Raw genomic sequence first — 15,175 nt, forward strand, 5'->3', positions numbered from 1 at the left:
TGTTTTAGGTCTGATGGAGAACTTCCTGGTTATCCATCAGCTGAGGTGTAATGGTGTGCTGGAGGGTATCAGAATCTGCAGAAAAGGTTTCCCCAGCAGAATCCCCTATGGTGACTTCAAGCAGAGGTATTCTGTTTAAACGATCACAGTATAACAATAATCTCACTACAAATACAGTCAAGATATATCATTAATGTTTCAAAACACTTGATTTCAGATATAAAGTATTGAATGCTAGTGTCATCCCTGAGGGACATTTCATGGACAACAAGAAAGCTTCAGAGAAACTCTTGACTTCTATTGACATCGACCACACTCAGTATAAGTTTGGACACACCAAAGTATGTGATAGAAGTTTATTTTAAATCTTGAAGTCATTCTAGGTAGACAGAGACAACAGGTTTACTACCAGTTCAAATAAATTCTGTGGTGGGATTGCAGGTGTTCTTTAAAGCTGGTCTGCTGGGTACCCTTGAAGAGATGAGAGATGATAAACTAGCAACGCTGGTAACCATGACTCAGGCTCTTTGTCGTGGATATGTCATGAGGAAGGTGTTTGTCAAGATGATGGAAAGGAGGTACAATGTACTTACAAAAGTGTCTATTAAAAAAATTCAATTAAATAAAATAGTTTCAAGGAGTGACGCTAACTTATATTATTTTACACAGAGAATCCATTTTTACCATCCAATACAACATCCGCTCGTTTGTGAATGTGAAACATTGGCCCTGGATGAAGCTTTACTTCAAGATCAAACCTCTTTTGAAGACCGCAGAGACAGAGAAAGAAATGGCAGCCATGAAGGAAAACTATGAGAAAATGAAGGAGGATCTAGCCAAGGCACTAGCAAAAAAGAAGGAGCTTGAGGAGAAAATGGTGTCACTCATGCAGGAGAAAAATGATCTTCAACTGCAAGTAGCATCTGTGAGTGCTGCAGTGCTTATACTCATATTTATATTGATATTGATTTTAACAGGTTCAAGAAATTAACTTTGTCCCCATACCAATAAATAGGAATCTGATAGTCTCAATGATGCTGAGGAAAGATGTGAAACTCTTATCAAAAGCAAGATCCAGTTTGAGGCCAAACTCAAAGAGGCAACCGAGAGACTGGAGGATGAGGAGGAGATCAATGCTGAACTGACTGCAAAGAAGAGGAAACTAGAAGATGAATGCTCTGAACTGAAGAAAGATATCGATGACTTGGAGCTCACCTTGGCCAAAGTGGAAAAGGAGAAACATGCAACGGAAAATAAGGTTCACATTTTATCACATCTTCCTAAAATCGCTGATGTGTTTATACTTGAGAAGAAAAACACTGAACAATGCTTTGAATTTAGGTGAAAAACTTGACTGAGGAGATGACCTCTCAGGATGAGACCATTGCCAAGCTGACCAAAGAGAAGAAAGCCCTCCAAGAGGCACACCAGCAAACCCTTGATGACCTTCAGGCAGAAGAAGACAAAGTGAACTCTCTGACTAAAGCAAAGACGAAACTTGAGCAGCAAGTGGATGATGTAAGATGTTTGCCGTGAGAATAAAACTTTAAATCAATAAAAAAACTGACCTGAATGTGGGAGATTCTAATATACTGGCTTTTGTAAGAACAGCTCGAGGGTTCATTGGAGCAAGAGAGGAAACTCCGTATGGACCTAGAGAGAGCTAAGAGAAAGCTTGAGGGTGATCTGAAACTGGCCCAGGAATCACTTATGGACCTTGAGAATGACAAACAACAATCAGACGAAAAGATCAAAAAGTGAGTAGAAGATAGAAAATTTGCAAATGTAAACAAATAAACATTTTACAAAATCTTAATTTTCTTGAAACAGGAAGGACTTTGAGATAAGTCAACTGCTCAGCAAGATTGAAGATGAACAGTCCTTGGAGGTGCAGCTTCAGAAGAAGATCAAAGAACTACAGGTAATGTCTTTCATATGTTAAACTTAAGTACATAACTGGGGAATTCACACTACCAGTATGAAAAGCTAAGTAGATATTTTAAAATCAGGCCCGTATTGAGGAACTGGAAGAGGAAATTGAGGCAGAACGAGCTGCTCGTGCTAAAGTAGAGAAGCTGAGAGCTGATCTCTCCAGGGAACTTGAAGAGATCAGCGAGAGGCTTGAGGAAGCTGGTGGTGCCACTTCTGCCCAGATTGAGATGAACAAGAAGCGTGAAGCAGAATTCATGAAGTTGCGTCGTGATCTGGAAGAGTCCACCTTGCAGCATGAGGCTACAGCAGCCGCTCTCCGAAAGAAGCAGGCAGACAGCGTGGCCGAGCTCGGAGAACAGATCGACAACCTCCAGCGTGTCAAGCAAAAGCTGGAGAAGGAAAAGAGCGAGTACAAGATGGAGATTGATGACGTATCAAGCAACATGGAGGCCATTGCCAAATCAAAGGTAATCAAAACTAAAGGGATCATTAAATGAAAATGTACATAGGAACAAAACTTGAAAAACACTTTTTGTATTTTCTTAGGCTAACTTAGAAAAGATGTGCCATAGCCTTGAAGACCAACTGAGTGAAATCAAGTCCAAGAATGATGAAAATGTTCGCCAGCTCAATGACGCGAGTGCCCAAAGAGCAAGACTTGCCACTGAGAATGGTAAGTGTACAACAAAAAAATTTTCTAAATAAAACTGTTCAATAGAATTATTAACACAAACCGGATGAACAGGTGAACTGGCTCGCCAGCTGGAGGAGAAAGAAGCTCTTGTTTCTCAGCTGACCAGAGGAAAACAGGCTTTCATTCAACAGATTGAAGAACTCAAGAGACATGTTGAGGAGGAACTTAAGGTAAATCACAACATAGTGAAATGAGTTTTGCATTTCAAGAAAGACCCAGAATGTTATTGAAAACTAAACATATTCGATTTTAGGCCAAGAACGCCCTGGCCCATGCTGTCCAGTCTGCACGTCATGATTGTGATCTGCTCAGAGAGCAGTATGAAGAGGAGCAAGAGGCAAAAGGTGAACTTCAGCGTGGAATGTCGAAGGCCAACAGTGAGGTGGCTCAGTGGAGAGCCAAATATGAGACTGATGCTATCCAGCGCACTGAGGAGCTTGAGGATGCAAAGTATAAAAACACACAACATTGAAGTATATTATTGAACAATTCACATCTTATAGACCAAGGCATAATTCCATAAAATTTTCCACAGGAAAAAGCTGGCCCAGCGTCTCCAGGATGCTGAAGAATCTGTTGAAGCTGTGAACTCCAAGTGTGCTTCTCTGGAAAAGACCAAGCAGAGATTGTTGGGTGAAGTCGAGGACCTCATGATTGATGTGGAGAGAGCAAACTCTTTGGCTGCCAATTTGGACAAGAAGCAAAGAAACTTTGATAAAGTAAGGAAAACATGACATCTAAAACCTTAACTTCATGAAAATAATGAACTTTAATGATTACGTTTCTATTTTTGTCAGGTCCTGGCAGATTGGAAGCAAAAGTATGAGGAAGGTCAGGCTGAGCTAGAAGGTGCTCATAAAGAAGCTCGTTCCCTCGGCACTGAGCTCTTCAAGATGAAGAACTCTTATGAAGAAGCTCTTGATCACCTGGAGACTCTGAAGAGAGAAAACAAGAATTTGCAACGTAAATGGCACTTTTATTAACACACCCTCAATAAAGAAGCATTGAAATATAATGTTTATAACTGTACTTTTTACCTTCAGAGGAGATTTCTGAACTCACTGAGCAGCTTGGAGAGACTGGAAAGAGCATTCATGAATTAGAGAAGGCCAAGAAGACAGTGGAGATTGAGAAATCAGAGATCCAGACTGCACTGGAGGAAGCTGAGGTAAATCAACATTAAAACCATGCAAGAATCTATTACTCACCCGTCTCACTCATCTATTATGTTAATAAAATCTCACTACTGTTAATCAGGGCACTCTGGAACATGAAGAAACCAAGATTGTTCGTATCCAGCTGGAGCTGACACAAGTCAAGAGCGAGATTGACAGAAAGATTGCTGAGAAAGATGAAGAGATTGAGCAGATCAAGAGGAACAGCCAACGAGTGATTGATTCCATGCAAACCACTTTGGACTCTGAGGTCAGGAGCAGAAACGATGCCCTAAGAGTCAAGAAGAAGATGGAGGGAGATCTCAATGAGATGGAGATTCAGCTGAGCCATGCAAACCGCCAGGCTGCTGAGGCCCAGAAACAGCTCAGGAATGTTCAAGGCCAACTCAAGGTAATCTTCCTTCCGTAAAATGTTTAGTTGTCTGAATTAGAATCAAAGCATGAATATTTACACCCTAAACCTGCCACAGGATGCTCAACTGCACCTTGATGAAGCCATCAGAGGACAGGAAGAGATGAAGGAGCAAGTTGCCATGGTGGAGCGCAGGAATAACCTGATGCAAGCTGAGATTGAGGAGCTGAGAGTTGCACTGGAGCAAGCTGAGAGAGGCCGCAAAGTGGCTGAGCAGGAGCTTGTGGATGCCAGTGAGCGTGTGACACTCCTGCACTCTCAGGTACAATGATTGTACAGTAACACTAAAATTGAGAACAGCTGTTTGAAGGTAACAGTTAGGTTTCTGACTGAAGCTATTGGTGTCTCACAGAATACAAGTCTTATTAACACCAAGAAGAAGCTTGAGAGTGATCTGGTCCAGGTTCAAGGTGAGGTGGATGATTCAGTCCAGGAGGCCAGAAATGCAGAGGAGAAAGCCAAGAAGGCCATTACTGATGTGAGCATTTGCTACAATCTACTTTCAATGTAGAAATTCTTCTGAAGAGAATGTGCAAACATATCATTCCCTAATGAAGCTTTCATGAGTCTTTGACCAAAAGTTTATTTAATGACATTTGACTCTCAATTCCAGGCTGCCATGATGGCTGAGGAGCTGAAGAAGGAGCAGGACACCAGTTCTCACCTGGAGAGGATGAAGAAGAACATGGAGATTACGGTCAAAGACCTGCAGCACCGTCTAGATGAGGCCGAAAGTCTGGCCATGAAAGGAGGAAAGAAACAACTCCAGAAACTGGAGGCCAGGGTAGGTTTTAATGTTTATGTGCTTACAAGTCCTGACCATGGCAGGGATCATATTGGTTAAAACAACTATTCACAGCCATGCTATAACAGTGAGAAGTGGATATTACTAACAAATATGGTTACCAGCACAAATAAAACGAACCAAAGAGAGTTAAACACTGAATACAGACACTTGAAGTGACAAAAAGACTTTTTAGTGTTTTAGTGATGTTACGCAAATATATCAGCACTCATGTCACTTTTGTAGTCAAATAAAGGAACAAAACTCACTGTATCATACTTCTTTACTGAAGGTGCGTGAGCTGGAGTCTGAAGTCGAGTCTGAACAGAGACGTAGTGCTGAAGCTCTTAAAGGAGTGCGCAAATACGAGAGGAGAATGAAGGAACTCACCTACCAGGTACATACCATCTATACAGCAGTAACAACAGATGAGTTAATCTACAATGCTGGATAGTGAGTTAACCTCTTTCACCTCTACAGACTGAAGAAGATAAGAAGAATGTGATGAGACTGCAGGATCTGGTGGACAAGCTGCAGATGAAAGTCAAGTCCTACAAGCGTCAAGCTGAGGATGCTGTAAGTGGTGGTTTTGTGTCTGAACATTGTGACATCATCTTAAAAGTTCATAAATCAAATGAGAAGATCCAAATTAACAGAAAAATCTCAATTTACAGGAGGAGCAGGCCAACACTCACCTGTCTAGATACAGGAAGGTGCAGCATGAGATGGAGGAGTCACAGGAACGCGCTGATATTGCAGAGTCCCAGGTCAACAAGCTGAGAGTCAAGAGCCGTGATATTGGAAAGGTGAGCGCCACCTGCTGGTACTGTAAACAAACTTCTACCTGAAATAAATGCAGAATAAACACATACATACATGCATACATTAGGGTTATAAAGTCTACACGTTGAAAATGAATTTTCATTAATTTAGTAAAATGCACAATAGTGTAAATTTACAAATGGTGTAAAATCCCTGTATAAAGAATAATTTAATAAAAATATTTTTTTGTTTGTTTTTTTAGGGAAACGAGTAAAACCCGAAGCCTGAATCACAACAGAAAGTAATCATAAAATATGAACTACTTGTAACTAATAAAAAGTTGTTGTGTCCTTATGATTGTGTCATTGTAGTTCTTAAAACAATTGTGAAGTCAAAACAAAACAAACTTTCACATCTTTCACAGGTCCAAACTCAACCCGGTCTGATCTGGGCTAAATGATCGGAAAGAACATTCATTTCAAAAAAGTCGTAATTTTCAAAACTGAAATTGTTTTCATAAATGTACCTTAAAAATACTTAAAATCACTAAAAAGCAACAAACATTTAAAAGCCAAAACATTTCTCAAGTCTTCACCTAGAGCCCATTTCTAAAAGGAGATTCAAGCAACTCCGTTAAAACTTGATCCTTGAGTTGGTTTACCCTGAGAGGTGAAACTCTTTTATTTTCAGATCTGAGTTAATTTAAGCAACTCTGAGTAAACTGATTCTGAGTTAAGCACGTGCACAAACCACTATGCATTGTTTTGAAGTTTTTTAATAGAGAATGTTAAAATATAAATAACAAATGTTTGAAAATGTACTCATCCCAACTCTATTTGCCAGCACAGGTCACAAATGATGCAGCAGCAAACATATAGTGAGAAAGAACAAGGTCTTCTAAAGGAAAAATCATTTATAAAACTATGGCTGATGGTTAACTCATGAAATCATGAGATTAATCTAGATTAAATATTTTAAGCTTAAATGATGCTCCATCTGAAAGAAGGTGATGGCGATTTACTTCTAATCACAGAACTGGCTTTACTGACGACATGCACAATCACAATCACATTCAAATTATTGTGCACTTATTGTGCATAAGTTTCAACGCAATGAAGCTAAAAGCTTGCACAATTTTCGAAATTTTCCTCTTTCTGTGTCATAAAATGTTGCTTTTAGAGCTGTTTAATCGAGAATATAGACGAATAAACTTCAAATATATTATTTTGTATATGTGAGTGTCACGACTGGTAACAGGAGTGAGGACGCAATTGCTGGGTTCACCATGAAATAATTAACATTTATTAACAGAACGGAAATAAAACAACAGGCGGGTAAACACAGGAACATCCAACAGAAGGAACAGGAACAGACACGAACGTAATTACAATGACAATGATCCGGCGACAGGTGAGAAACAGACAGCAGTATAAATACACAACACTTAACAGGGAACAGGTGTGATGAATCAGTCCATGAATTGTCCAGGTGACGTAATCGGAGAGACAAACAAAACATGACACGGATCACCGTGACATGACCCCTCCCTCTACGAGTGGCTACCAGACACTCACATGAACAAAACAAACACAAAAGTCTGGTAGCAAGAGTCCAAGGGAGGGGTGGAGGGCTTGAGGACCCTGGCGCTGCCGGCAGCCGCCGGGACGAAACCAACAGGACGGTGGGCCGGACTGCGCCAGGAGAACCGGAGCGATCGCTCCGAGAACCGAGGCAGACGAATTACCCCCCTCCTGGGAATCGCCGACGATCCTATGCCCCCCGGAAGTCATCTCCCGTCCCCTCGCGGAAATAGGGACCCTCACTTCGGTAGCCACCCCGGGGAAAAGATCGGGCGTGGTCCGTTCCGGATCCCCCTACGAGCGGGACGGTGGTCCTCCGAGGGACCGTCGACGACGACGACTCAACCGTTGGGGGACCGCCTGGGCCGATCCTCCTCCCGCAGGCCCGCAGGAGCGAGCGATCGCTCACGGTGGTCCCCAAGAGACATCGGGGCTGGTGGAGAATGAACCCCGATGTCACTACTCCCCCTCGACGAAACTCCTGGGGGAGCCGCCCTCCGTGAACCCGCTGCGTCCAGTCTGGCCGGATCATTCTGTCACGACTGGTAACAGGAGTGAGGACGCAATTGCTGGGTTCACCATGAAATAATTAACATTTATTAACAGAACGGAAATAAAACAACAGGCGGGTAAACACAGGAACATCCAACAGAAGGAACAGGAACAGACACGAACGTAATTACAATGACAATGATCCGGCGACAGGTGAGAAACAGACAGCAGTATAAATACACAACACTTAACAGGGAACAGGTGTGATGAATCAGTCCATGAATTGTCCAGGTGACGTAATCGGAGAGACAAACAAAACATGACACGGATCACCGTGACAGTGAGTTCTGAGGAATCAGCGGATGGTCAGTGGCATATACACGAAAGAGGGCAGCCACATCTCGGCAAGCCCTTCTGAAATTTGCCGCCGTCTCAGTGCAGCTGCTCTGCCCTCCGTTGTCTAAAGTTCAAACATAAAATATTCCCTTTGGATCTAACTGGCATTTTTGTCCCATCATTTATTTCTCTTTATTATTCATGAAGTCTGTTATTTGTTATTATCCGTTTAACTGATGCTAAAGTTAAGTTTTATAAATTAAATGACATATTTTCCATATAATCTTAAAACTGTAGTAAATTACTGCATTTCTTGTCGTGTTTATTTCAGGTCTACAAACGTTTTGTAGTTTTAAAATAAAAGGTTGTGTTTTATATCATGTTCATTTTGTAATAAATACACTAAAGCTAATCAGTGTATTCCCGTGTTGCCTTAACCACATATTAGGGTTTTTGCATTTGATATATTTCGTTAAAAGTATATTAAAACAACAATAAACACGTATTGGTTAGACTGAATGACGACCTTAAGTACTGTTCCATTTAACTGGAAAATAACCGGACTCGTGTCCTCCCGCCCTTGGAAGTTTGTTCTTCAAAGTCTGGACTTGCAAGTCCGAACTACGAATGATGCACTTGGCATACTTGGTATTGATAAACGGCCAATGTGTATGTTTAAAGGTCCCATTTTTCCTGATCCCATTTTTTAAACTTTAGTGTGTAATGTTGCTGTTATTGCATAAATAATACCTGCGAAATGATAAAGCTCAGTTCACTGCCAGGCGAAATATTTTCTTTAAGAGAATTCCCCTTTTAAAGCAGCGAATGGTCGGTTTGGACTACAGGCTTACACACGAAACATAATCACATGTTATGTTGCGCACCATAAACACAATCACAGCTTCAAAAACACAGGAAAAATGGGACCTTTAATTTTTATCACTGTTAAAATTTCCAAAGTAGATAAACTGAGGGCTGTAAGTTATTAAACACTATTAATTTTCATGCAGATGCAATCCCATGAACAAAGGCTAAAATAGCAGCAGTTAAAAATGATATTAGGCATAAGACTTGGACATAAAAGGCTGTTTGACATTAGTAAAACCAAAGTATGCCAAGCCAGTTTTAAACTCAGGTGGATGAAAGTATATCTCCCCTGCACACAGCACTGCCCACTACACAAGCGGTTCTGATGAATTACCTGATTACTTAAATGGACTACATGGACCCCATAAAGTCATAAAGTTAAATAATTGATGAAATATATATACATTATGATGAGTCTTATGTCTCTACATGGGTGCAGACAAAAGTCTGCTCTGTTGTTTGTGGATTACATGCCTCAGATAGCATAACATTACTTTATGCCTTTACCGTACCATTTCATTTTTTGGTAATAGTGTTTTCATGATAAAGGTACAGGATTGTATCTTTACTAGGGGGTTACATTAGAATACAGATTCTTATAAGTTTGTTATTGTGGTATGACACAAGTAATTACTTATAAGATACCATGATTTCACTTTAAAATAATGGTCCTAATTTTAATTAATTAAGAACAGCATGGTAATACTTCAATAATTACTAGTGGGCTACTAGTCTTACTATTAAGTGAGTCTTCCACACTTTTAAACATCAATAAGGAGGGATATACTGTATCTAACAGAGGTTGAAAACATGAAATATGTATATGTTTTTGTAAGGTAAGTGTAACAATCCAGTTCTGTGTTTCACCAGTCCATGTCTTTTATTTTAAAGTTCTGTCTGCCATGTTTTGTATTTTTATGTACAACCCCAAACTCTAGAAATGGAATAAAAATAGAATAATTTACAAATCTCACAAACATATATTTAATTCACATATATAGATGTTATCTATAGATTATAGATAACATATAATATTTTGAAAGTGAGACATACTGAAATTGGCTCATTTTGGATTTCATGAGAACTACACATTCCAAAAAAAGTTGGGACAGGTAGCAATAAGAGGCCAACATTTTTTTATGTCCATATAAAGAACAGCTGAAGGACCAATTTGCAACTTATTAGGTTAACTGGCAACATGATTGGCAGTGTCTGTCAGAAGTCAAGATGGACAGAGAATCACCAATTCCCCCAATGCTGCAGCGAAAAATAGTTTTCTGAGTTTTTCAAAAAAAAAAAAAAAAAATGCAGGGAGTTTGACGTTATCATCATCTACAGTGCATAATATCATTCAAAGATTCAGATAATCTGGATCAATCTCTTGTGCGTAAGGGTCAAGGGCGGAAAACCATACTGGATGCCCGTGATCTTCGGGTCCTTAGACGGCACTGCATCACATACAGGAATGCTACTGTAATGGAAATCACAACATGGGCTCAGGAATACTTCCAGAAAACATTGTCGGTGAACACAATCCACCGTGCCATTCGCCCTTGCCGGCTAAAACTCTATAGGTCAAAAAAGAAGCCATATCTAAACATGACCCAGAAGCACAGGCGTTTTCTCTGGGCCAAGGCTCATTTAAAATGGACTGTGTGGAAAACTGTTCTGTAGTCAGACGAATCAAAATGTGAAGTTCTTGGAAGTTTTTGGAAAACTGGGATACCATTTCATCCCATACTGCATCAATTACAACATCATTCCTGCATAGAAGAAGGATCCGGGTACTGAAAGGCCAGCCTGCAGTCCAGTTCTTTTATCTATAGAAAACATTTGGTGCATCATAAAGAGGAAGATGCGACAAAAACATCTTAACCCAGGTTTATATATTGCCCTTGTGATTCAGTTGTCCTTTGTTGAGTATTGTTTCTTTGTAATGGTAGTTCTGTTCCTTGTTCCCTGTGCCTCTCCTGTATGGATTATCTTGTTCTTGTTTTGCTTTCATTAAAACCTACTGCATTTGGATCCAGTGTCTATCTCCTTCATTACAGAATCCTCAAACACAATGAATCCAGCAGTAGGGTGGTGACCAGCGATGCACCTCCTCATGCGACATCAAAACACAGGACTTTGGTTCCCAACTTGGTGGATATTCCACTGGTGTCATGGGGAGCGGCTGGTGTTTCTAAGACCTCTAGTTTGTAAATGTTGTCACCTATACTCAAAATAATTTACAGAGGTGTAAAAAGTACTCAAAAATTTTACTCAAGTGAAAGTAAATTTTACTCAATTAAAAGTAAAAGTATCTGGCCAGAATTATACTTGAGTAAAAGTAAAAAAGTACCACATTAAAATTGTACTTGAGTATTAAAAAAGTAAAAGTAACAGGAAGAATGAAAATGAAAGATTCTTGTTTAAGCTTTTAATCTCTAAAAACATGAAGTGAATGAACCACATATAAGGTTTTATCCTTTACAACTGTTTGTATTTATTTGTATTTCATTATCAAACTATAAGACTACTACCTAATTTCCAACATGATCTCACAAAGTTTCGTGGTATAGTCACAGAATTGTTTGTTCATTTATCCGTGTAATTGTCACGGATCTCCGCATATTTCCGTGACGTACCACAGACTTTCTTTTCCATGTCAGTTTCACATATAGATTACTCAATTGTTTTTCCTATTTTTTAACAGTTTTCGCATGGGTTTGGGGTTAGATTTGGGTTTTGGTTTAGGATGTCACTTTAAGTATTGGTTTATACCATTTTTTCCAGACAATTGTCGCCTGACGTTAGGGTTTGGATGTCATTTTATGTTACAGAAAGTCGTTCTAATCCCAAACCCACACGAAAATGGTAAGAAAATAGAAAAAACAATCGAGTAACCAATATGTGAAACTGACATGGAAAAGAAAGTCTGTGGTACAAACATAGAAAAATGCGGAGATCCGTGACAATGAATTTCAGTATGCAATATGCTACTCAAAATTGTAAAACTTCGAATTTAACTTAAATTTCAAGCTCTATCAAGCCTCTCAGGAAGAGGTGTATTAGACCTTATTCACACTGTCAGTCCAAATCCGATTTTGGTGCATATGCGATAGGAATCCAATCACATTTAGAACGTGTGAACGGCTAAAACCACATGAAATCTGTTTTTTTTTCTCTAATCCGTTTCAGGCTAATTCCAGAGGTGGTTTGAAATTCTTTTTTTCAAATCGCATTTCCGGAAATCCATTTCAGTCTGACTGCCCTGATCGCATTTGTGTAGCTTTTCGGTTACGTCATGCTGTCACGTCACATAAAACTTGTCAGACGTCGAGGCAGATTGTTGTGCCAGCGTGACGTTATTGCCATTAAAAACAGTGCAGATAATTTGTAAAACAGCTACAGGACACACAGATCGGATCTGAAGAGTTGTGATACACAATGTGGACAGTGAGTCTGTCAAATTAGATATGCACCAAAATCAGATTTGGACTGACAGTGTGAACAAGGTATTAGTCTTGATAGAGTGGCTGCAAACAGCGGGGAACGTGTCACACTTCATGTGTTGGTCCAAAGGCTCCAGAATAAATAAAATTTTAATTAAACTGGCCATCAACACAATTTAATTAATTTGATAGAGCAAGGGAAAATAGTTCTCTAAAATATAAGTACTTTTTCACAGTAAATAAAACTGTAAGGAGTAAAAAGTACTTTAAAAAAAAAAAAAATGTAATTAAGTAAAGTTAAAAGTATTGATTTTTAATTGTACTCAAGTAAAGTAAAAATCCCCCAAAACAATACTTAAATACAGTAATCAAGTAAAATTACTCAAGTACTTTACACCTCTGATAATTTATAAGATAACTTGCCTAAGGCGGGTTTCAAACCCAGGTCTACCGTGCGGCAGGCCCACGCACTACCATTATGCCACTGCCAGGTCACGTGATAAGTGTGATGGCTATCCAAGATGGCTGTTTCTGAGTTTCCTAGTCTCTCTGTCTCATCCAACATGGTCGTTCCTTAGTCTCTCTGCCCGGTTCAAGATGGCCAATCCCGAGCTCTCTGCCTTGCACATGTTGGCCTATCCCGAGCTTTCTTTGTTTCCATCTCTACCCAGGTTCTGGCTGCCAACAGCACCGCCCTGGTCTCCAGTTCCTTTCTGGTCTCATGCCGGCTTAGCCTTGGCTTTCTGCTCTGCCCTGGCCTCCCTACTCTGCCAGTGCCACCCTGTTTTCCTGATCTGCTGGTGCCGCCCTGACCTGGTCTCAGGGCCCTGTGTCACATCATGGACCTGGTCCTCCTCCGTGTCCACCTCTGTTCCTCCACCCACCTGGACTCCAGTTCTATGTTTCCTCAGGCCATGTTTCTGAAAGTTTGCTAGTGATTAAAAGGTGAATTCCTAAGGTTTTTTATGGTTAAATCAATAAGATAGAAAATTGCATAAAAAATGCAAAGGCTTGAATTGATGTTGTAACATGAAGAATTGAATAAGTTACAATATTTAGCCTTTCCTGTGATGATAGGTAACATGAATCATTCAAAGTAAACATATTTGTTTTTCAAAATCTATTATTAGTAGTTACAGGATAATACTGTGTGTATTGGCATGATTGAATGTGACTGTTGATACGCAGTTACTGTAATTTATAGGTACTTTTAATAAGTCTTAATGTATATTTCTACAGAAAGTTTTAATAATGCAGAAGTTAATAAGGAAAATTAAATAAGTAATGTTTTACTAGTTGTTCCTTAACCCAAACATTAGTTTACTATTACCTATTTATTCATTAATCGTTCTTCTTTATTAGTTATTAACAGAGAGTTCAGTGTTAATGCAGCACCATTGAGCAATTGCGGAGCAATTTGTAAACTGTACAAATTATGTGAAATTACCTTTTAAGTATAGACCATTATTCTCAAGTGTTACCAATTTTTCCTTAATCACAAGTATTTAAAGAATTTGTGTTCTCTCCTGGCACATCTCTGCTGTTGTTCAATGAGATTGGAGGCAGATGCTGGAGGTAGATGCTGTTGGAGATGCCAACAGGCTAATAACCAAATGGATTTTATGTACACATTGTGCTGCTGTTATCTCAAAATTAGGTCATATGTCTCTCTTAAAATAACCAATGCATGATTTCTACCACAAATATTCTGTAGAAATTTGTCAAATTATGTATTTTGTGTGGCTGAATATTTAGGATTCCGGTACTCAACAATATTTGTTTACAAAAAGGCGTACACACATACACAAAACACACTTGATCAACACACATTACGTGATCAGGTTGATATGTTTTGTATTTACTTGAACCCTATCAGAGCATCTCCTGGCAGATCCACAGTCGGGATTTATCATCAGGAAACTATGTGACCCATTATGAACTTGACACCATAGACATCCAGACGAAAGTGTTGGAAGGAAAACAAAGACCTTATATAAAACAGAAAACTATTAATACTCATTTATTTGATGTGTTGAATCAGCTGTTTGTATGCCCTTGTGGTTTGGTTTAGTATAAACTAGTCTAGTGTGTAATAGTTCATGTTAGGTTGTGACCCATTTCATTTAAGATCAAATAAATGTTCAATGTAATCTTCATTATGTTTGCTTTGACTCTTAAAAAAGAAATCTTAAATCTTAAAAAAACTGCAAGTAAAATTAATTTAAACTAATCGAAATTTTGAGTTTTTAGGTAAAACTTATCACTCAACCATAACTAATTACACAAACAATATTTGTTTAAAAATATTAAAATGCTTAATACATACGTTGATACACATTCAAATAATTGTGTATGATTTACATACAATGCTAGTAAATGTTTATAAAAGTCATTAAATATCTCCATTTATCGTGACTTACATATAAAGAGTAATGAAGATGGCAATAAATGATGCCCATAACCAATACCAATCTATAAATGGCAAAGTGTTGCAACCCTTTAGAGCAATTAACATGACCAAATAGAGCTGATGGATTCTGCTGAGTGCACAGGAGCATCTCTATAAAAGAAAGAAGTTTTACCCACTTCAACAAGACCTCACAGAGACCCATTCACGGTAAGATCATTTTTTACTACATCTGTATCTGGTATAGGTTAGATCGATTATACAATTGCATACCATACAATAATAAACTATTCTCTG

At 39.0% G+C, this 15,175-nt stretch overlaps 1 protein-coding gene across 1 annotated transcript in view; it reads left to right on the forward strand.

The window, feature by feature from the left end:
- The window catches only part of LOC135748255 (uncharacterized), a 30,364-nt gene that overhangs the window by 4,594 nt on the left and 10,595 nt on the right, over positions 1-15,175 (forward strand). Inside the window, exons 19-42 of the mRNA XM_073813625.1 lie at positions 9-126; positions 218-341; positions 442-578; positions 670-925; positions 1,016-1,258; positions 1,342-1,518; positions 1,612-1,757; positions 1,831-1,921; positions 2,010-2,399; positions 2,479-2,605; positions 2,678-2,796; positions 2,880-3,076; positions 3,162-3,345; positions 3,424-3,589; positions 3,670-3,794; positions 3,884-4,192; positions 4,272-4,475; positions 4,566-4,691; positions 4,827-4,997; positions 5,290-5,394; positions 5,478-5,573; positions 5,672-5,803; positions 6,022-6,030; positions 13,143-13,271. Coding sequence (XP_073669726.1) covers positions 9-126; positions 218-341; positions 442-578; positions 670-925; positions 1,016-1,258; positions 1,342-1,518; positions 1,612-1,757; positions 1,831-1,921; positions 2,010-2,399; positions 2,479-2,605; positions 2,678-2,796; positions 2,880-3,076; positions 3,162-3,345; positions 3,424-3,589; positions 3,670-3,794; positions 3,884-4,192; positions 4,272-4,475; positions 4,566-4,691; positions 4,827-4,997; positions 5,290-5,394; positions 5,478-5,573; positions 5,672-5,803; positions 6,022-6,030; positions 13,143-13,271 — 3,881 coding nt within the window. The remainder of the gene's footprint in view (positions 1-8; positions 127-217; positions 342-441; positions 579-669; positions 926-1,015; positions 1,259-1,341; positions 1,519-1,611; positions 1,758-1,830; positions 1,922-2,009; positions 2,400-2,478; positions 2,606-2,677; positions 2,797-2,879; positions 3,077-3,161; positions 3,346-3,423; positions 3,590-3,669; positions 3,795-3,883; positions 4,193-4,271; positions 4,476-4,565; positions 4,692-4,826; positions 4,998-5,289; positions 5,395-5,477; positions 5,574-5,671; positions 5,804-6,021; positions 6,031-13,142; positions 13,272-15,175) is intronic.

Source organism: Paramisgurnus dabryanus, chromosome 24, assembly GCF_030506205.2.
Source record: "Paramisgurnus dabryanus chromosome 24, PD_genome_1.1, whole genome shotgun sequence".
In the NCBI taxonomy this organism is placed as follows: Eukaryota; Metazoa; Chordata; class Actinopteri; order Cypriniformes; family Cobitidae; genus Paramisgurnus; species Paramisgurnus dabryanus.